This window comes from Sorex fumeus, unplaced genomic scaffold, assembly GCF_029834395.1.
Source record: "Sorex fumeus unplaced genomic scaffold, SorFum_2.1 ptg000207l, whole genome shotgun sequence".
Taxonomy (NCBI): Eukaryota; Metazoa; Chordata; class Mammalia; order Eulipotyphla; family Soricidae; genus Sorex; species Sorex fumeus.
In genome coordinates this window covers 2,215,955-2,234,236 of record NW_026606264.1, presented here as the reverse complement: position 1 = coordinate 2,234,236, position 18,282 = coordinate 2,215,955, and the positions used below count along the sequence as shown (strand labels likewise).

The 18,282-nt window shown below is 59.7% G+C and overlaps 1 protein-coding gene across 1 annotated transcript; it reads left to right on the top strand.

Moving 5' to 3' along the window:
- The first annotated feature begins 2,792 nt into the window (after window positions 1-2,792).
- On the top strand, window positions 2,793-17,451 carry LOC130017650 (CAP-Gly domain-containing linker protein 1-like). Its single transcript, XM_056108373.1, is given in 10 exon segments — window positions 2,793-2,877; window positions 3,609-4,150; window positions 7,640-7,764; window positions 9,888-10,110; window positions 13,596-13,773; window positions 13,776-13,792; window positions 14,147-14,250; window positions 15,255-15,312; window positions 15,714-16,226; window positions 17,446-17,451. Coding segments are annotated over 10 exon segments (1,851 nt in total).
- The last annotated feature ends 831 nt before the right edge of the window (window positions 17,452-18,282 follow it).

Here is an 18,282-nt window from a genome sequence, read left to right as displayed (position 1 = left end):
TCAGAGTCGGCCCTGAGCACGGCCAGGTGTCCCGTCCAAGTGTCCCGACCTGAGCCCCCAGGTTAGGTCACTCCACCCTCCCCACCTCCCCACCACTCCCCCGTTCCTGCTCACTCATCCTCGAGGGGACCCGCACTCATTCAGCTTGTGCTCCCATCCGAGCAGGCCAGGCCAGACTCCTCTGTACAGCTCTCAGGCCTTAGTGGGCTGGGCCACGCCCTGGCCACAGTGCGGCAGGTGTTGCTCACAGCACTGGGGTCACAGAGAGCAGGGCTATCAGGGTCGGGCTCAGGGCCTCTGCCCTGTCGCTCTGCCCCTCCACCCCCGCCCCCGCCCGCCCATAGATTTTATGGCCCAGCTCCTGAGGAGGGCCCTGGGCACAGTCACTGGGTCCAGGTCACACTCGGGGGACGCCGAATGACCTCAGTTGGAGATCTGTAACTGCCAAACATTTGTCAAACGTTTTCTGAAACCACTTTCTCAGGGCCCAGGAGTCCAGAACTGGGCCCCGCAGGGACCAGAGGCACATTGGCCAGCTAGTGCTGGCATCTGCAGGGCAGCCCTCTGGAGCCTCAGCCGGACCCTGGCATCACGAAGGGTGGCGCCTGCCCCTTTAAGAAGGGCCCATGATGCCCTCCTCCTTGCGGAATTCTCATTCTACCTTGGAACATTCTAGACTCCAAGTGCCATTTTCAGTCTCTGTAGGAGACTGGCACGAGCCTGTTTGGCAGAGCTCAGTTCTTTAAGCTGCGAGTGCAGTGTGACACAGGTGAATCTGAGTCTCTGGGCTTTTTGCCCGCGTGCGGGTGGCTTTTTTCTCTAACAGTTCTTTAGTGTATGATAGTTTTTAATCTGTAGTTCGTTTAAGTTTTTTTAGTAGTTATATATATATATATTTTTGGGGGGTGGGGGTGGGGTGGGGTGGGGTGGCCATACCTGGCTGTGCCCAGGGGTCACCCTGGCCGGCTAACGTCCCTGTGCTGACGGAGATCGAGCCCAGGACAACTGGATAGAAGGCAAGTGCCCTCCCCACTGTCCTGCCTCTCTGCCCCCTGCGGACTTTTCTATTAAATACGGAATGACTCTGAAGTCAGTGGGCCCTCATGGGGGGCTGATGAGAAGCAGAGGAGAAGATGTCACTCCCCCGGGACTGGCTGGAGCGCTGGCACTGATGAGCGCGACGAGCCCTACCAGCCACACGACACCCACTAGGCCTTCCCGGGGTCTCGGGCCGGAGTGAGGGGTTGCCCTTTTCAGGGAAAGGGAGTCGATCCTCGACCTCCTCAGGCCCCCGGGCCTTTGTCCTTCTCGCAGAAAATCATTTCAGGAGATGAGCATGAAGCAGGAACATTTTATTTGGAGGCTTTTAGGAAGGGGAAATGAGGGAGGGAGTAACACGCTCGAGAGAGAGTGCGGCTTCTCCAGAGGCGCAGAAAGCCACTGAACACGTTAGGTTGCCTGGTTGCGTTCGGTCCGAAAGTCCACACCTCAGGAGGGGAGAAGCCCGTGACATGACCGACCTCGTAGGCAAGAGCAGTCCCTGGGCTCGGGCACACATGAGCGCCCTCCCTTGGTTCAAGGGGGCTAATCTCGGGTTTTCCCCAGGCTGCCCCTGGTGGGAGTTTCTAGCTACCTAGAGTCCGTTGCTAGGGTGGTTGCCAAGGGGGTAGAGTTGAGTGGTCCAAGGTCCTCTTAGAAATTCCTTTCCTGGCCTTTGTTCCTATTCCCTCGGGGGGTCCAGCCTGCTCTGGGCCTCCTAATGTGGGTTAATTTTGACCAGACCTTGGGTCCCGTGCCCTCAGGTGGTCTTTTGGTGGCCATGAAGCTATTGTTGACTTCCTCGGAGTTCCATTGCCATGGCGATGCTTCCCCCATCCACATGTCTGCCTCAGTTCTGTGGGTTAAGAAATGGAGTTAATACTGGCTTGTGGTTATCAAACTTGGGCAGCGTCACAAGGAACGAAGGAAACGCCAAAACCTCCTTCGCTCCCCTTTGGCGCAATTTTTTTTCTTTTTGGGTCGCACCTGGTGATGCACAGGATTTACTCCTGGGTCTGCACTCAGGAATCAGTCCTGGCAGTGCTCAGGGGACCATATGGGATGCTGGGAATCGAACCTGGGTCGGCCACGTGCAAGGCAAACGCCCTACCCACTGTGCTATCGCTCTCCAGCCCCCCTTTGGCGCAGTCTTGCTGGGCCCTTTTCCCTGGCACTTCTCAGCCCATAGAAAAAAGTGTGCCTGTTGCTTGCCTTAGCTTCTGTGTGTAACCCCGGGCCTCTCACACACATACATACGCACACATGCACACACAAGACCAGCCATCACTGCTGAGTCGCCTCCCGGCTAGTCAGTGTCTGGACGGGAAGGTGGTCAGTGGCACTCACAGTGCACAGGGACGATTTCTGGCTCCTGAATGTGTTTGGGGGTGGGTGTGATGCCAGGGAGGGCGTGAGGGTCAGCTGCCCGCAGGGCAAGTACCTGTCCCCTCTGCCCTCTGGCCCTGAATCTGCTGTTGTTTGTTTGTCTGTTTGGGATTGAGTTTTTGTGCAGGAATGACACTTGGTGGGCTCAGGGGGCTGTGCGGGAGGCTGGGGGTCGCACTCGGGGTGGCGAGTCTCAGACTGGCAGCTCTCTGGGCTCCGGAAGCTGCTGTGGTCGCTCCCGTGAGACAGACTCTCTCCTCTGCTCTTCAGAGATTTATCCCTGAGAACGAGTGCGCCTCAGAAGGCCCCACAGTGGGCTCGACAGTCAGGGCCCGGTAGTGGCCGCGGCAGCGTCTGACCACCTGACCATGAGTCTGCTGAGGCCCAGCGGGCTGAAGGCCCCCACCAAGATCCTCAAGCATGGGAGCTGGGCCCTGAAGGCGCCCTCGGCCGGTAAGTGCGCTCAGCCCGGGCCAGGGGAGACTCATTTCCACCCGGGAACCCCCTCCCGAGTCCTCGCCCGGGAAGGGCTCCCTGAGCTGTAGGCACGTTCATGGCTCTGGGGACAGCTCTCACACACGAGTCTCACGTTCTGTGACTCGTGTCACGGCAACTGGTGACAGCTGAGGCGACCAACACGCTCCCTCCTAACTGCTAGCCCCCTCGCCCGGGCTTGGGGACAGGCTGAGGGAGGTGGACTCACCTGGACTAAAGGGCCTCATTGCCGGCCGTAGCCACAGTACAGTGGGGAGGGCAACCGGCACCCCATGGGACTCTCCAGCCTCAACCTCACATGAGTGACCCTGAGCGCAGAGCCAGAAATAGGCCCTGCGGACTGGCTGGAGTGCTCCCCCCCTAAAAGAAAAAGAAGATGGGCCAGTGGACACAGCAGAAATAAGACACTGTGTTGGAGCTTTCTCCTGGCTTGGTCCGTAGCATCACGGGGTGTGTCCAAAGATTTCCCCTCAGCTGCCCAAATATGACTGTGGCCTGGGATGCTGCAGTAGGTAGGCACGTCCCCTTCACGGCGGGCCCGGCCAGGCTTCACCACAAGCAGCCCCCGGCATTGGCTGGGAGTAGTCCCAAGCACTGCTGGGTGTGGCCACCCCCAACCACACTTTAACTGGACCTGGACAGGCCCTTCCTGACCCTTCTGACCCTTCTGACCCTTTCTGCTGTTCCAGCGGCTGCTCCCGTTGAGAAGTCCGTGCCTGGGGAGAAAACCCCCAGCGCCCCCTCCTCGGAGACGCAGGAGGAGTTTGTGGACGACTTCCAGGTCGGGGAACGAGTCTGGGTGAAGGGGAACAAGCCTGGATTCATCCAGTTCCTCGGGGAGACCCAGTTTGCCCCTGGTCAGTGGGCCGGGATCGTCTTGGACGAGCCCATCGGCAAGAACGACGGCTCGGTGGCGGGTGTGCGCTACTTCCAGTGCGAGCCGCTGAAGGGCATCTTCATCCGGCCGTCCAAGCTGAGCAGGAGCTGGCAGGCCGACGATGAGACCAACGGCCTGCAGCCAGCGCCTGCTGCCCGGGCCACACCGCCCCTGTCGGCCGCCCCGGCCCCTGCGGCCGCCCCGAAGGCACCCCAGCCCTCCGCGAAGGAGGCACCGGCCACCCCTCACATCAGCAACCTGACCAGGACGGCCAGCGAGTCCATCTCCAACCTCTCGGAGGCTGGCTCCCTCAAGAACGGGGAGCAGGAGCTGAAGCTCGGGGACCGGGTGCTGGTGAGTGCCGAGGGCAGCGGTCGCGGGTGGGTGTCCATTCGCCTGTCTGGTCCATCAGCTTTCCCAGACTCGCGGTTTGGGTGGAAGCACGAGCAGCCAGGACACCTGGTCCTGCACTTTCCAGCGTGATGGATGCGTGCGGGGATGCTGCCAGTTTTACCAGTTTAGCCAAAACAGGGTGGAGGGGTCATGCCGTGGGGAGGCCGTGTGCTTTGGATGCCTCTGACCCGGGGTTTAAGTCTTGGTCCCATGTACAGTCCCCCAAGCACATCCCGGAGTGATCCCTGAGCACCAAGCCAGAAGTAAGCCCTGAGCACTCTGACTGTGACTCAAAAAACAAACCAACGAACAAAGTTGGAAATCGGTTCCATTGCTCTGGTTTGTGATGTTTGTGTTTGGGGCGTCACAGGGCTCACCCCGAGCCGCTCCAGGCCATTCCGTGCGCAAGCCCTGAGCCGTCTCTCCAGACGTGTGTGGTTTGGTGTTTGGGCCACACCTGGCCATGCTCAGGGCTTCCTCCTGGTGCTGAACTCAGGGATCTGGTAGGGCTCAGGGGACCATCTGGGGTGTCGGGGATGGACCCTGGGTAAGCCACGGGTAGGGACCCGTCTCCGGAACATTCTCAGGAGTATGTTTTGCTGTCTTGGTTGCTCGATCTTCAGACTCAGCACCTGCTCTTGGGTTTCTCTGAGCAGCTCCTGGAAGGCCTTCGGTGGGGGCGAGGGGGCACCCTTTGTGAGATGAGTTTCTGGTGGGGGTCACCAGGTCCCTGCACATGGCATCCTCAGTCCACCCCAAGCCCATTCCTCTGCACAGCTCCCCTAAGCAGAGGCGCTTGGCTGTAGACAACTGTTCTCCCCAGCAGAAGCACTCAATAACGCTTTCAGAACCCGTGGGAAGCGGCCGGGAAAAGTCACCTCGGGGACGTCTGAGGCGGGCGGCTCTGACCAGACAGACTGGGGGCTGGCCCGGAGCCAGTGGCTTCCCGGGGACCACAGGGATGGCCATCGCCAGGCCGGTGTCAGAGCTGTGGAGGCCGGAGAGGAGAGCTGTGCAGGCGCAGGGTGGCCCTCGGAGGGTCCTGGAGGGTCACGGTCAGGGTTCAGGGATGGCCAAAGAGTAACACGGGGAGGGAATTGGAGCTGGAGGAGACTCACGGTTTAAAGACTGTTTGGGGGGCTGGAGCAGTAGTACAGCAGAGAGGGCGTTTGCCTTGCACTCAGCAAACTGGGTTCCCCGGTATCCCATAGGGTCCCCTAAGCATCGCAGGAATGATTCCTGAATGCAGAGCCACGACTCACCCCTCAGCATCGCCAGGTGTGACCCAAAGACCCAAAGAAGAAAAAAGACTTTTTTTTTTTAACTTGCATTCACAACCGTCCACACCCGGACATAGGGACACCAGTGTCGTTGGAACAAGGGAGCGGGGACACTGCCACTGGCTCTGCGGTGAATAACTCTGATCAGTTATTCATTTATTGGTGGTGGTGCTCAGGGCTGAGTCCTGGCCCTGTGCTCAGGGACCACATCCGGGCAGGTGTGTGCAAGGCCAACGCCCTGCCCGCTGTGCTGTTCCATCGCTCCATACCTCAGCTCGAGCACGCCTTTCAAAATGAAGTTTTTGAGGGTTTTTTTGGGGGACCACAACCAGCATAATGGCTGTTTTCTGAAAGAAGAAGGGGGAAAAAAGAAAACCCAAACACTTTCTTTGGTCTTTTTCCTAATTCAAGGAAGGTTTGCTTGGCGCTCCACGGCCTAACGCAGCCGTGGTCAGGAGGCCGTGGCGAGTGGGGGCTGGCCTCGGGGCACCGAGGCGAAGCTCCCGTGCAGGGCTGGCGCCCTCCCGGCTCTCCAAAGGGCCTCCTGCCCTTTGCCCCATTCTTCCCTGCGCACAGGAAGTCCAGGTTCTGCGCCAGCTGGCCCCGATGTTTACGTGACTGACCTCGGAGGAGCCCTTCGGAGGCTCTGAGACGGCTGTTCCAGCCTTAGGCCTGTGGAAGGCGGTCCCCTGCCCCTGGCACTCCCTGTCACTGGCAGTGGACAGACTGCCCCCATGCTTGTGCTACTTTGGTTCTCTCTGGAGACTCAGGGACCCTCAGTGGGCTCACTGGAAATGCCCAGCTCTGACCTCAAGTCCCGTCTGTGCTCGCAAGTAGGCAGGGGTCGCAGAGCGGGACAGTCAGTCTTATGGTGTCTCAGAGCGGGAGGTCACTCTGTCCGTCCTGTGGCGTCTCAGAGCCCAACCGTGAAGAGCTTCTCCGGGCTGATGTGCGGTGGTTCTCCTGACCTTGGGAGATCACTTCCCTTCTCTCCAGCTGAGCTCTGACAGAATGTTCTGGAGACAGGCTTGCGGCAGTTTTGGGCAGATGATATTTCCAGGATATGAAGTCAGGGTCTTGAGAGACGTGACTGGCTTCCAGCTGTGCTGTTCCAGGAGGCTGTTTCCGGGTCAGGGACGGCATGTTCTGTGCCAAATTCTTCGCCGATGAACTTTGCAGCCTCTTCTCAGCCCAGGGCCGCCACCCCAGCCACCTGTCTCTTGTTCTTTTATTCCTTGTCACACTCACAGTGCCCAGGGCCCACGCCTGGCCACGGAGGCTGTGCCAGGGCCTTTGCACATGGCACTTCAGGACTCACAGAGACAGTCCTGGGTGACGCTGCTACCCCTCGTGCTGCGAGTGACCCCCGAGCACGTGAACCCAGTCCTGCCCCAGACCCGAAAAAAGAAAACCGCGCTCTCAGGCATTATTAGTTGAGGTCTCTCTCTCTCTCTCTCTCTCTCTCTCTCTCTCTCTCTCTCTCTCTCTCTCTCTCTCTCTCTCCCCTTTCTGTTTTGACTTTTTGGTTTTGGGGCCACTCCTGGCAGTGCTTATGGGTCACTCAGGCTTTGCACTCAGGAATCAGTCTTGGCGGGCTAGGGGGACCATCTTGGGTGCTGAAGATTGAACCCAGGGTGGCCACACACAAAGCCAGTGCCCTTCCCCCGGTGCTCTGGCCCTTTTTGTCAGCATTCCCGTCGGTGTCCAGCGCTGTGATTCTGTTTTGCTCTGCGTCCCGGGGGCCAAGCATCAAGCCAAGGCATAGTGAAGGAGAACTGGAAAATCGAACTCCGCTAAGATATGAGAACAGTCATTTTCCTCTAGCTGGTTTCTGGCTTAATTGTTCTCCAGCGGTGGGGTTGCCACGGCTCTGCTCCCACACCCACGGGGCAGCGACCCCCTCGCCACACCAGGTGGCTGGCCTGGGTCAGAGATTCCCAGGGGTGTGGTCAGCCAGGCCACCGGTGTAAGCGAGTGGGCGTGAACGCCGCTGCCTTGCATGGACACTGAGCAGCAGCGTCTGCTCACCCTGTAGGGGTTGCAGGGGGAAATGGCACCTTGACCTTTGGGGTTTCTTCCGGAAATCCCTACTCTGAAGCCAGAATGTTCCTTCGCGGGGGTGGGGGCGCTTTGCGCAGTCCAGAGTGCCTGACCCGCGTCCCTCTGGCAGGTGGGAGGCGTGGAGGCCGGTGTGGTGCGCTTCCTCGGGGAGACGAACTTCGCCAAGGGGGATTGGTGCGGCGTGGAGCTGGACAAGCCGCTGGGCAAGAACGATGGCGCCGTGGCCGGAACGAGGTGGGTCCTCCTGCCCCCCCCAGACAGCCTGGGGCAATGCACGGTGCCCGGGAGGCGCTGAGGAGACTGCAGGCCACTTCACTTGGTTCTTAGGCGGGGCCACTTCCGGTGGCACTCGGGGACCCTGCAGGGATGTGGGGACAGCCTGGGGCTCCCACATGCAGCTGTGCTTGCCCGCAGGAACCCCCGGGCCTGCTGTCGCCCTTCAGATGCCGGGGAGGCTGCTTGGAATCGCCCTTGGTTTGCGCGGTGGGGGTGGGAGGCGTGCGAGGGAGTGTGTGTGTGAATGTATGAATGTGTGTGCTTCGGAGTGTGGATATGTATGTAGGAGGGTGTGTGTATGTGAGCGTGTGAGTGTGGGGCTGTGAATGTTGGTGAGGGCATGAGCATGTGAGTGTTGTTGGGGGTGTGAGCATGTTTGTGAGGGAATGAGAGCATGTCATTGTTGGTTTGAGAGCGTGCAAGTGTTGGTTGGGTGTGCGTGTGTGTGACTGGGGCTGTGGGAGTGTGGGAGTGTTTGTTGGGGTTTGAGTGTAAGTGTGTTTTTGTTGGGGTGTGAGTGTGAGTGTGAGTGTGGGACGTTGGGAGTGTGGGAGTGTTGGTTGGGGTGTGAGTGTGTGGGAGTGTGGGAATATCGGTTGGGGTGTGAGTGTGTGTGTTAGTTGGGGTGTGAGTGTGTGAGTGTGGGGCTGTGGGAGTGTTGGTTGGTGTGTGAGTGTGTAGGAGTGTGGGAATATCGGTTGGGGTGTGAGTGTGTGTGTTAGTTGGGATGTGAGTGTGTGAGTGTGGGGCTGTGGGAGTGTTGGTTGGGGTGTGAGTGTGTAGGAGTGTGGGAATATCGGTTGGGGTGTGAGTGTGTGTGTTAGTTGGGGTGTGAGTGTGTGAGTGTGGGGCTGTGGGAGGGTATGAGTGCTTGTTGGGGAGTGAGTGTGTGTGAGTTTGGGGCTGTGGAAATGTGGGTGTGTTTGTTGTGCTCTGAGTGTGTGTATGTTGGGGTGGGAGTGTGAGAGTGTGGGAGTGTTGGTTGGGGTGTGAGTGTGTGTGTTTCTTGGGGTGAGTGTGGGAGTGTTTATTGGGGTGAGAGTGTTTGGGAGTGTTGGTTGGGGTGTAAGTGTGTGTTAGTTGGGGTTTGAGTATGTGTGAGTGTGGGGCTGTGGGAGGGTATGAGTGTTTGTTGGGGAGTGAGTGTGTGTGAGTGTGGGGCTCTGGAAATGTGGGAGTGTTTGTTGGGGTGTGAGTGTGTGTATTTGTTGGGGTGGAAGTGTGAGAGTGTGGGAGTATTGTTTGCGATGTCAGTGTGTGTGTTCCTTGGGGTGAGTCTGGGAGTGTTTGTTGGGGTGTGAGTGTGTGTTGGTTGGGGTGTGAGTGTGTGGGAGTGTTGGTTGTGTGTGAATGGGTGTTTCTAGGGGAGTGAGTGTGTGCGAGTGTGGGGCGGCTGTGAGCATGTGGGAGTGTTTGTTGGGGTGTGAGTGTGTGTGTGTGTTGGGGTTTGAGTTTGTGGGAGTGTGGGAGTGTTGGTTTGGGTGTGAATGTGAGTGTTTGTTTTGGTGGAAGTGTGAGAGTGTGGGAGTGTTGGTTGCGATGTGAGTGTGTGTGTTTCTTCGGGTGAGTCTGGGAGTGTTTGTTGGGGAGTGAGTGTATGTGAGTGTGGGGCTGTGGAAATGTGGGAGTGTTGGTTGGGGTGCGAGTGTGTTTGTTGGGGTGAGTGGGAGTGTGAGAGTGTGGGAGTGTTTGTTGGGGTGTGAGTGTGTGTGAGTGTGGGGCTGTGGAAATGTGGGAGTCTTGGTTGGGGTGTGAGTGTGAGTGTGTGTTGGTTGGCGTGAGTGTGTGGGAGTGTTGGTTGGGGTGTGTGAGTGTGTGTGTTTGTTGGGGAGTGAGTGTATGTGAGTGTGGGGCTGTGGAAATGTGGGAGTCTTGGTTGGGGTGTGAGTGTGTTTGTTGGGGTGAGTGGGAGTGTGAGAGTGTGGGAGAGTTGGTTGGGGTGTGACTGTGTGGGAGTGTGGGGCTGTGGGAGCGTGTTAGTTTGTGGGGGTGTGAGACTGTGGGACTCAGTGGACTCCGCGGTCGGCGCCTGTCTCTCTTGCCAAAGGTGTCTTTTGTCCCCCCCTCCTCGTTGTCCGCAGGTACTTCCAGTGTCAGCCCAAGTACGGCTTGTTTGCTCCCATTCACAAAGTCACCAAGATCGGCTTCCCCTCCACGACGCCGGCCAAGGCCAAGGCGGCCCCCGCGAGGCGTGTGATGGCCACCACCCCCGCCAGCCTGAAGCGCCGCCCGTCGGCCTCCTCGCTCAGCTCCGTGAGCTCCGTGGCCTCATCCGTGAGCAGCAGGCCCAGCCACACGGGACTAGTAAGCAGCCCCCTCCCCGCCCTGTGCGATACTCAGGCCCCCACAGACTCCCAGGCCCCAGGGGCGAGAGGCGGAACAGGACCGGGTGGGCTGGGCAGCTCCGGGGGGCAGGCGAGTGGCTTCCCAGCCACCACCGGTGACAGGAGCAGGGATGGGCCTTTCCTCCGGTGCTCAGGGCTCGTCTCCGGCCCCAGGCTGCCGTAGCGATGAAGTGGGGAAGCTGAAGGGGGCGTCGGAGGGTCAGAGCAGGACCCAGGGACTCTGGGGAACGCTTGGCGCTTGGCGTTGCTTGTTTGCTCTCTCCGTCCCTCCCTGCTCCCTCCTGTCCCTCTGCACCCCTGTCGACACAGAGGGGCCTTGACTTCTGTCCATTGCGGGGCCGCAAGTCAAAGCTGGGGCCTCGTGGCTTCTCCCCTCACGTCTCTCTGAGTCCTAAACACTAAAGTGTGTCCGACTGTGCAAGGGTGTCCTGAGATATTGTCCACAGGGAAACGGGCCCACGATGGAGACGTGTCCCGGGGGGCTGGCTTTGCTGGGGGCTGCGCTTCCTGCCGCCCCCTCTGCTCCCTGCATTGACCCTCGATGCGGAAGAGGAGGGAGTGAGTGTGTGTGCAACGGAAGATACAAAACAGGTGACACGGGAACGGGAGCCAGGAGGCCGCGCGCCGTGGGCACAGGCCTGGGGCCAGTCCTGTCTTGCTTGACCACCACCAGGTTTCCCTGTCCTGCCTCCATCCTCACTTCCGACTCCTCCTTCCCCTCGCCTCGCCATTTAGGAGGGGAGCAGACTCAGAAGCCCCTCGCCTTCCCTCGCGAGCCAGCCCATTTGTGGAATTTGGTTTTGTTTTTATGCTTGACTGTGGGCCACACCCTGCAGTGCTTCAAGGGGCCGTTTGCAGTGCTGGGGTTGAGCCGGGGCCTCCCACCTCCAAGCAAGAGCCCCACACCTGAGCCGTATCTCCAGCCTCCCCCTGCTGTCTTGTTTTGTTCTGTTCTGGGGTCACACCTGGCAGAGCCCAGGGCTTTCTCCCGCCTCTGTGCTCGGGATTATTCCTGGCGGGCCTCCGGGATTGAGCCTGGGCAGCGCTGGGGCTTCGCTCTCCAGCTCTTTGGCCCCTGCCTTGCATATCTTTACGCAGGGTGGAGCTCACTCCTACACTGCACATCACCGTTAGCACATATGACAGGAATATAGAATGAGTCTGTGTGGCTTCATGGAAGTATACCTCCACAACGTAATTCCATACGTGCACACACAAGCGTTCACACACACACAGGCACTCATACATGTACACGTAGTGCATACCGTATATACACAGGCTGATGGGTGTATACACACAGGCACGTACCTGCATAGACAGAACGCGCGCACGCACACAGCTGTGTGTAGACATGCCCACAGGAACGTACGTGCACGCATACATACATGCACACAGGTCCGTGCGTGCCCTGGGGGAGCCTCCCGGTTCGCGTGTTGGCTGAGTTGCTCTTCTGAGGTACCAGGCTCCCACAGAGGGTCCGGCCTTGCTGGCATGGAGCCTGGGGCCTCACACACCATGCGCAGGGCAGAGGCTTTGGCATCAACATCCTGAGTTCAGCTCGTGGCCCCGACCTTGCCCAGCCCCTCAGCACCGCCTCCCCCCATACCAGGGGTGCTGCTTTCTCCCTGCTCCGGCGCCTGAACCTCGCAGTCTCGTCTCCACGGTTGGCTGAAAGAAGCCGTTCGCTCCCGTGCTCGTTTCCTCAGGGAGCTGTCTCGGGCCCAGGAAGCGCGTGCGTCCAGCCGGCCCCACCCGCTCAGGCCAGGAGGCTCGGGGAACACCGCCGCCCACCTTTCCTAGTTTATTTTTGCTCTTTGGTTTTGGGGCTCACCTGGCAGTGCTCAGGGACTCCAGGCGTGGTGCTTGGGGGCTGCTCCCGGTGGAGGGGGTTTGAGCCCAGGTCTTGGTGGAGACCCCCAAGGCTGTCAAGCTCTTCCCAGCCACCCCTTGAAATCAGAGTTGACTGCAGTTCCCGGCAGCACTGCACATGGCTGGGCCCGAGAGCTCGTGTGCTCCTAGAAATTTTATTTATTTATTATTTGGTTTTGGGGCCACACTCAGGGGTGCTCAGGGCTTATTCCTGGCTCTCTGCTCTTGGGGTCACTCCTGACAGTGCTGGATCTTGAACCTCTGAAAGCACCTTCCATCCCCCAAAAAAGAAATCTCTTTGGCCCTGGGGAGAGCATTTAATCTGACCAATATACTTTAAGTGTATTGGGGAGTCACGGCCAGATCCTTACGCAGAGGCAAGGATGACCCGCTCCCCGGACAGAACCAGGTAGCTCGAGAGTTCGCAGCAGGCAAAGCAGCAGTGGACAGCCTGGGCCCTGCTGGGCCTGTCAGTCAGCAGGCAATTGGCAGCAGCTCAGATGATGCAGGGAAGCGGCAAGAGCAGGGCGATGGGTCAGGCGTGGCCGGGCAGAAGGAGCAGACGTCCTCGGCCACCCCCGCCCCAGCGCCCGCCACCGTGTGCCTGAAGAATGAAGACCAGGTCCCGCTGTGTCCCCGCCTGCAGGGGCCGTTGTGCCGCAAGGAAACTGGTCTGCAGAGCGACCATGAGTGACCACGAGCCCAGGACAGAACGGACAGGACCCCCGGTCCCCGCGGCCCTCCAGCCCACTCCCCTCCCCTCCTCACTGTCTTTGCCTCTTCTCTCCTTCCCTTTGTGCTTGGTCTTCCCCTGAGCTGCCCTTGCTGTCCTGCTCGCTGGGCGTGAGCCTTCACACATGCTCACCCACCACTTGTTCCTTTTTTTCCTGGATTTTGGGCCACACCCCAGCAATGCTCAGGACTTACTCCGGGCTCTGCACTCAGGAGTCACTCCTGGTGGGCTCGGGACCCTATGGGGTGGGTACCTGGGATCCAGTTCGGGCAGCGGCGTGCAAGGCCAGCGCCTTCCCCGCAACTTTACCATTCTAGCCTCTCATCCCCCCTTTCGAAGGCAGATGGCACAGGGGTCTTTTATGGGGTCACACCCAGTGACCCTCAGGGGCACGGGGCCATTCCCAGAGACAAGAGTCTCTGGTTACTGCTATTCAGGCCTGGGGCGGGTGCTGGGGAGAGCGAGGTGAGCTGGAAGGAAGAGGAAGAGAGAAGGGCCAGGCTGCCCTGGGAGACCCTGACGGACCTGCAAGGCTGAAGATGCTGGAGCCGGCCTCAAGCTCATGCCAAGGGCTCAGCCTTAAGGAAGCTCAGGCCAGAGCGGGCTGTGGAGGGGGCTGCCTCCGGCTCTGCAGAAGAGTCTCTGGATTCCCACGAGGCCCGAGGTCAGTGGAGCCCAGGTCCCGTCCAAGGACCTTCGGGAAGGTTTCAAGACGCTTCTGCTGAGAGTCGCTGGCCCATATGCACGGATGCAGCGCTGCTCCATCTGCTTTGCTGAGGATAGCCGTGTGCATGCCCGCGTCCGCCACCCCCACCCCCTTCACGTCTCTTTTTCCTTTGCAGTTGCCAGAAACCTCCTCTCGCTATGCCTGCAAGATCTCCAGCACAACCGCCCTCCAGGAGGCGCTGAAGGAGAAGCAGCAGCACATTGAGCAGCTGCTGGCCGAGCGAGACCTGGAGCGGGTGGAGGTGGCCAAGGCCACGAGCCATGTGGGGGAGATAGAGCAGGAGCTGGCCCTGGCTGGGACGGGCACGACCAGGTGACGTCTGTGCAGACGGCAGTGCCGGGGCCAAGAGACGCTTGCGGCAAATGCTGGGCGCGACCTTGGTGCAGGCGGTGCAGGGAGAGGCCGTGGGTCCCCGTCTGCCGTCGTTGCGGTGGCATCCGGCGCGTGGTTTGATCGCATGCACCTTCTGCTCACCCCGTGGGGGTTCAGGGAGCGCCGAGTTATCCCCGCTGGTGCTTTCGTGGTGTGGTTCCCCCCCGGCCTTCCAGAAACGCTGCGGCTTAGGTGGGAGACGTGTTCAGCATGCCGCGGTGGCAGGTGGCGGTGCCAGCCCACAGAGGGCTGTCGGGGGTGGGCGAGGACACTCACGCGCAGTTGCCTCCACAGCACGTCCTGGAGCTGGAGGCCAAGATGGACGAGCTGCGGGCCATGCTGGAAGCGACCGACTGGGAGAAGGTGGAGCTGCTGAACCAGCTGGAGGAGGAGAAGAGGTGAGGCCGTGCCAGGAGCTGGGGGGCTGCCTCGGGTGGGGTGCTCCTGGCCTTCCAGGGCTGTGAGAACCACAAACTAGCGGGTGCCCAGTCCTGAGAGTGGCCTCATTGGGGGGGATGGGGGGAGCTCACTGGAGCCCAGCCACCCCCGGCCCTCCCTGCTGTGTCCACGTGGCCTGGTGTTCAGGAGACCTGTGCTGGCTGGCCGGGAACTGTCGTATCCCAGTGGGGCCCTGTGGGAGTCCCTGGGGTTAAGTCCTGGGCGGGAGGAAACCCGCAGCACCCATGGGGCACGGCAGCAGACAGGCAGGGCTCAGGCCAGGCTGCAGACAGACGGACACGGGGTGCCGGCCAAGACGGTCTTCTCAGATGGGCTCCCGGCAGTGTGGTGCCCAGGGGCACTGCCAGTGCCCGGCTCAGCCCCTCAGCTCCACATGCCGAACTCGCCACGTCCCCTGGGAGCCCCTCCTGCCCCCCCGCCCTGGCCCCGAGTCATTTGCTGCTTCTCCCCCAGGGGCTCAGTTGTTGTCCCGATGTGGGGACAGGCGCTGGCTGGGAGGGACTGGCACGCGCACCTGGTCAGTCTCTAACCACCTCTGTTAGCTGCGAGGCAGAAAAGGCTGATATGGCACTGCGCCTGGCGTTGGCTCGACAGAGCTTCCTCCTGTAGCCTGCGGGTCCTACCCAGTGCTCGCAGCCGAGGGGACTCGCTGACTTTTTTTTTTTTCTTTTTGGGTCAATCCAGCGATGCTCCCTGCCTCGGCACTCAGGAATTACTCCTGGCATTGCCCAGGGGACCATAATGGGATGCTGGGAATTGAACCCGGGACGGCCACGTGCCAAGACAAATGCCCTGTCTGCTGTACTCTCGCTCTGGCCCTCGCTGACTCTCTCAGCCCTCCTGTGTGTGGAGGCGGGGGCTGGGTCAGGCGCGCATCTACAGGATGGTGGCCCTCATGGGGGGCAGCAGTGACGCCCCTCACAACTCTCCCTCTCCCCCACAGGAAAGTGGAGGACCTCCAGTTCCGAGTCGAAGAGGAGTCCATCACCAAAGGCGACCTGGAGGTAAAGCCCGGGCAGGTCCCAGAGGCTTGCAGGGTGCAGGCAAGGATGCGGGGTGGCCTGGCCGACCCCGCCGGGACCACTTCTGCTGGAGACTCAGAATCAGACAGGGATACCAGGGGTCATGCACCTGGCAGGGCCCGGCGGAGGCACCTCTGCTCCTTGGGGCCGGAGGCTGCTGTTGATGAGCGTTTTCCTCTCGTTCTGACAGTTGGGTCTACGCCTTTGCCTCAGCTTTGATTTTCAGTCGAGCAGCACAAATCAAATCCTTTAGAACCCCAGTTTATTGGAAGGTATTCCTTAAAACAAGAAAAAGCAAACAGTCAGTTTGCAAAAGAATAATTTCTATTTCTGCTTCTTTTCCTTCCTGTTTTAAGTTCATGGAAATTTTGTTTTCCCACCAGAAGGAGGTGAAGGCCCTGCAGGCGGCCTCCGAGAAGCTCGCCAAGGAGAACGAGGGGCTGAGAACTAAGCTGGACCATGCCAACGAGGAAAACACGGACGTGATCGCCCCGTGGAAGTCCAAGCTGGAGACGGCCATCGCCCCGCACCAACAGGCCATGGGCGAGCCGAAGGCGTCCGTGAGCCGGGGCGTGGGCGCCGAGGCGGCCGAGCTGGCCGAGCTCAAGATGCAGATGGAGAGGCTGCAGTTCGAGTACCAGCAGGAGGTAGAGAACTCGAAGGCCCAGCAGGTGGCTGAGCGTGCAGCGCACGCCTTTGAGCTGCAGACGCTCAGGTCGCGGCTGGTCAGGACAGCCCAGGAGCAGAAGAACAGCCTGGAGGCCGCGCGGGCCAAGCTCGACCAGACCGAGGACCAGCACCTGGTGGAGATGGAGGACGCCCTGAACAAGCTGCAGGAGGCGGAGACGAAGGTAACGCACCTGGAGGGGTTGCGGGCCATGTGTAGGCAGCAAGCCCAGGCCCTGGCCGACGCCACGGCGCAGCTGGAGGCCACCCAGCAGAAGCTCTTGCAGCTCGATGGGCTCCGAAAGGCCAGTTCCGAGGTCAATTGGGAATGGAGAAGCTCAGGCAGCAGCTCCAGGTGGCTGAGCAGCAGATTCAGGAGTTAGAGAATGCAAAGCGGGCCGAGAGTGGCAGGTTGGTACCCGGGTGCCCTCGCCCACTTCCACGCTCGCTCCCTGCATGCTGTGTGTCTGTCTGCTCGCCGCCGTGTTCCGGCTTGGTGCTGACAGGTCTCCCGGTCACGTCCCGTGCGGTTCCCTCTGATGGGACTGAGAACGTGTCGGCACGATTCTGGGACTGTCATTGGTCCCCAGCACCCAGATGCCGTGCAAGCCTTGGCCCCGGCTAATTGGGCCCGTCTGGGGTCTTTCTGAAACTGAGAACTCTTCACAAGGCCAGTGAGAAAACAAGATAGGAGCCCCCAAAGCAAACCTCTGCCCCCCCCCCCTTGGGCCCCCTGCGTACTCGCCGAGTCCGCCCAGACCCTTGGGCTCGAGTCTGGCCGCAGGGTTCTTTCCCTGACCTTGCTGACCACCTGCTCGTGTGACTGGCTTTGCCAACCTCTCCCCGAGGCGCCTCAGTTTCCAGCTGGTGCTCAATGCCTCTGAGCCTCTGAGCTCCCTCAGGGCTGGTGACGTGGCCCATCTTGGTATTTCTCATTGCCGGCCCCTCCCGGCCTGCAGCACAAGCCCCTGCCCAGCCCTGCAGAGATTTCATCCCTTTCAGCCTCTAAGGGGTGCTTGGGCCAAGTCCGCCTTCCAGCATGGCCTCCTGCTGGCCACGGACATGGACTCTCATGGTAGCCCTGACCCTGGGGAAGGACAAGACAGTGAGATCTGGGCCAAGCCGAGGAAGCTGCAGTTCTCACCCAGGAGCCCCTTGGAAAAATGCCCTTTAACTCCTATAGGATTGTGGTGGCAGGACGCACCCTCCCAGCCGCCCCCCACCGACCCCCATGGCGCTGTGCGCTTTGTTGAAGAAACTTCTCTGTTGGCCAAGATGGAAGGGCTGTGGGATTTGTAGACAGGACTGACAGACATAACAGAAGGACCCAGAGACCCCCGGGAGTTCCTCTCAGGACTCAGGACTCCTTAGCTGACATTCCAGAAACAAACAGAATCAATTCCTAGGACACAGCAGGGCATAGTTGAACCACTTGTTCGCATCAAGATGTAACAAACGTCACGTTCTGCTGTCTAGTGGATTAGAGGTTCTTCAATTTAAATTTCATATTGAAACCCCTCAAACTTTTAAAGTCACAGACAAGAAACTACAAGAAAGTAAATCTTGGGGGCCAGAGTGATAGTACAGTGGGAAGGGCATTTGCCTTGCACACGGCCTACGTGAGTTCGATCTCCAGCATCCCATAGGGTCACTGTCATTGTCACTGTCCTCCCTTTGTTCATCAATTAGCTCAAGCGGGCCAAAAAAAAAAAAAAAAGATAACATTTTCTTCCCTCCCTTCCCTCCCTTTCCCTTTCTTCCCTGTTTCCTCCCTCCCTCCTTCGTATCCTTAGCCTCCCTCCTCCCTTGCTTACGTCCTTCTTCCTCGCCAAGCCATGCTCTCGGCTCTGGGGTCCTCCCGCCCAGCAGTAGTGGGTCTTTCAGCTTGTGGACCGATCTCAGGCTCGCCCAGTGGTGCTGCAGTTCCAACTCGGGCCTGGTGTGTACTCCAGCCCTTTGTGCCGTCTCCCCGCCCCTGGAAAGTCAGTCTTTCTCATAGGCTTTCTTATTTTCTGGTCACTCCAAATGTAGGTCTAGAAAACGCCTCTGTTTGAGCCGTTTTCAGTAACCACTAGACAGTCATCACCAGAACTGACGGCGCCAAGGCCTTGGCTTTGAGAACTTCAGGCAATCGCACTCACCTCACGCCTCTGTTTTTCGGGGTTGTGTTGGGTCATGGGCTTCTCATACGTGCTTTCTGTTTTGTTTTCCCCTTCCTGTTCCTGTTCGTCCCCTTGGTCCATTCACTCCATCCTTGTCTCTCTGGTAGGCCGAGAGCCTGGC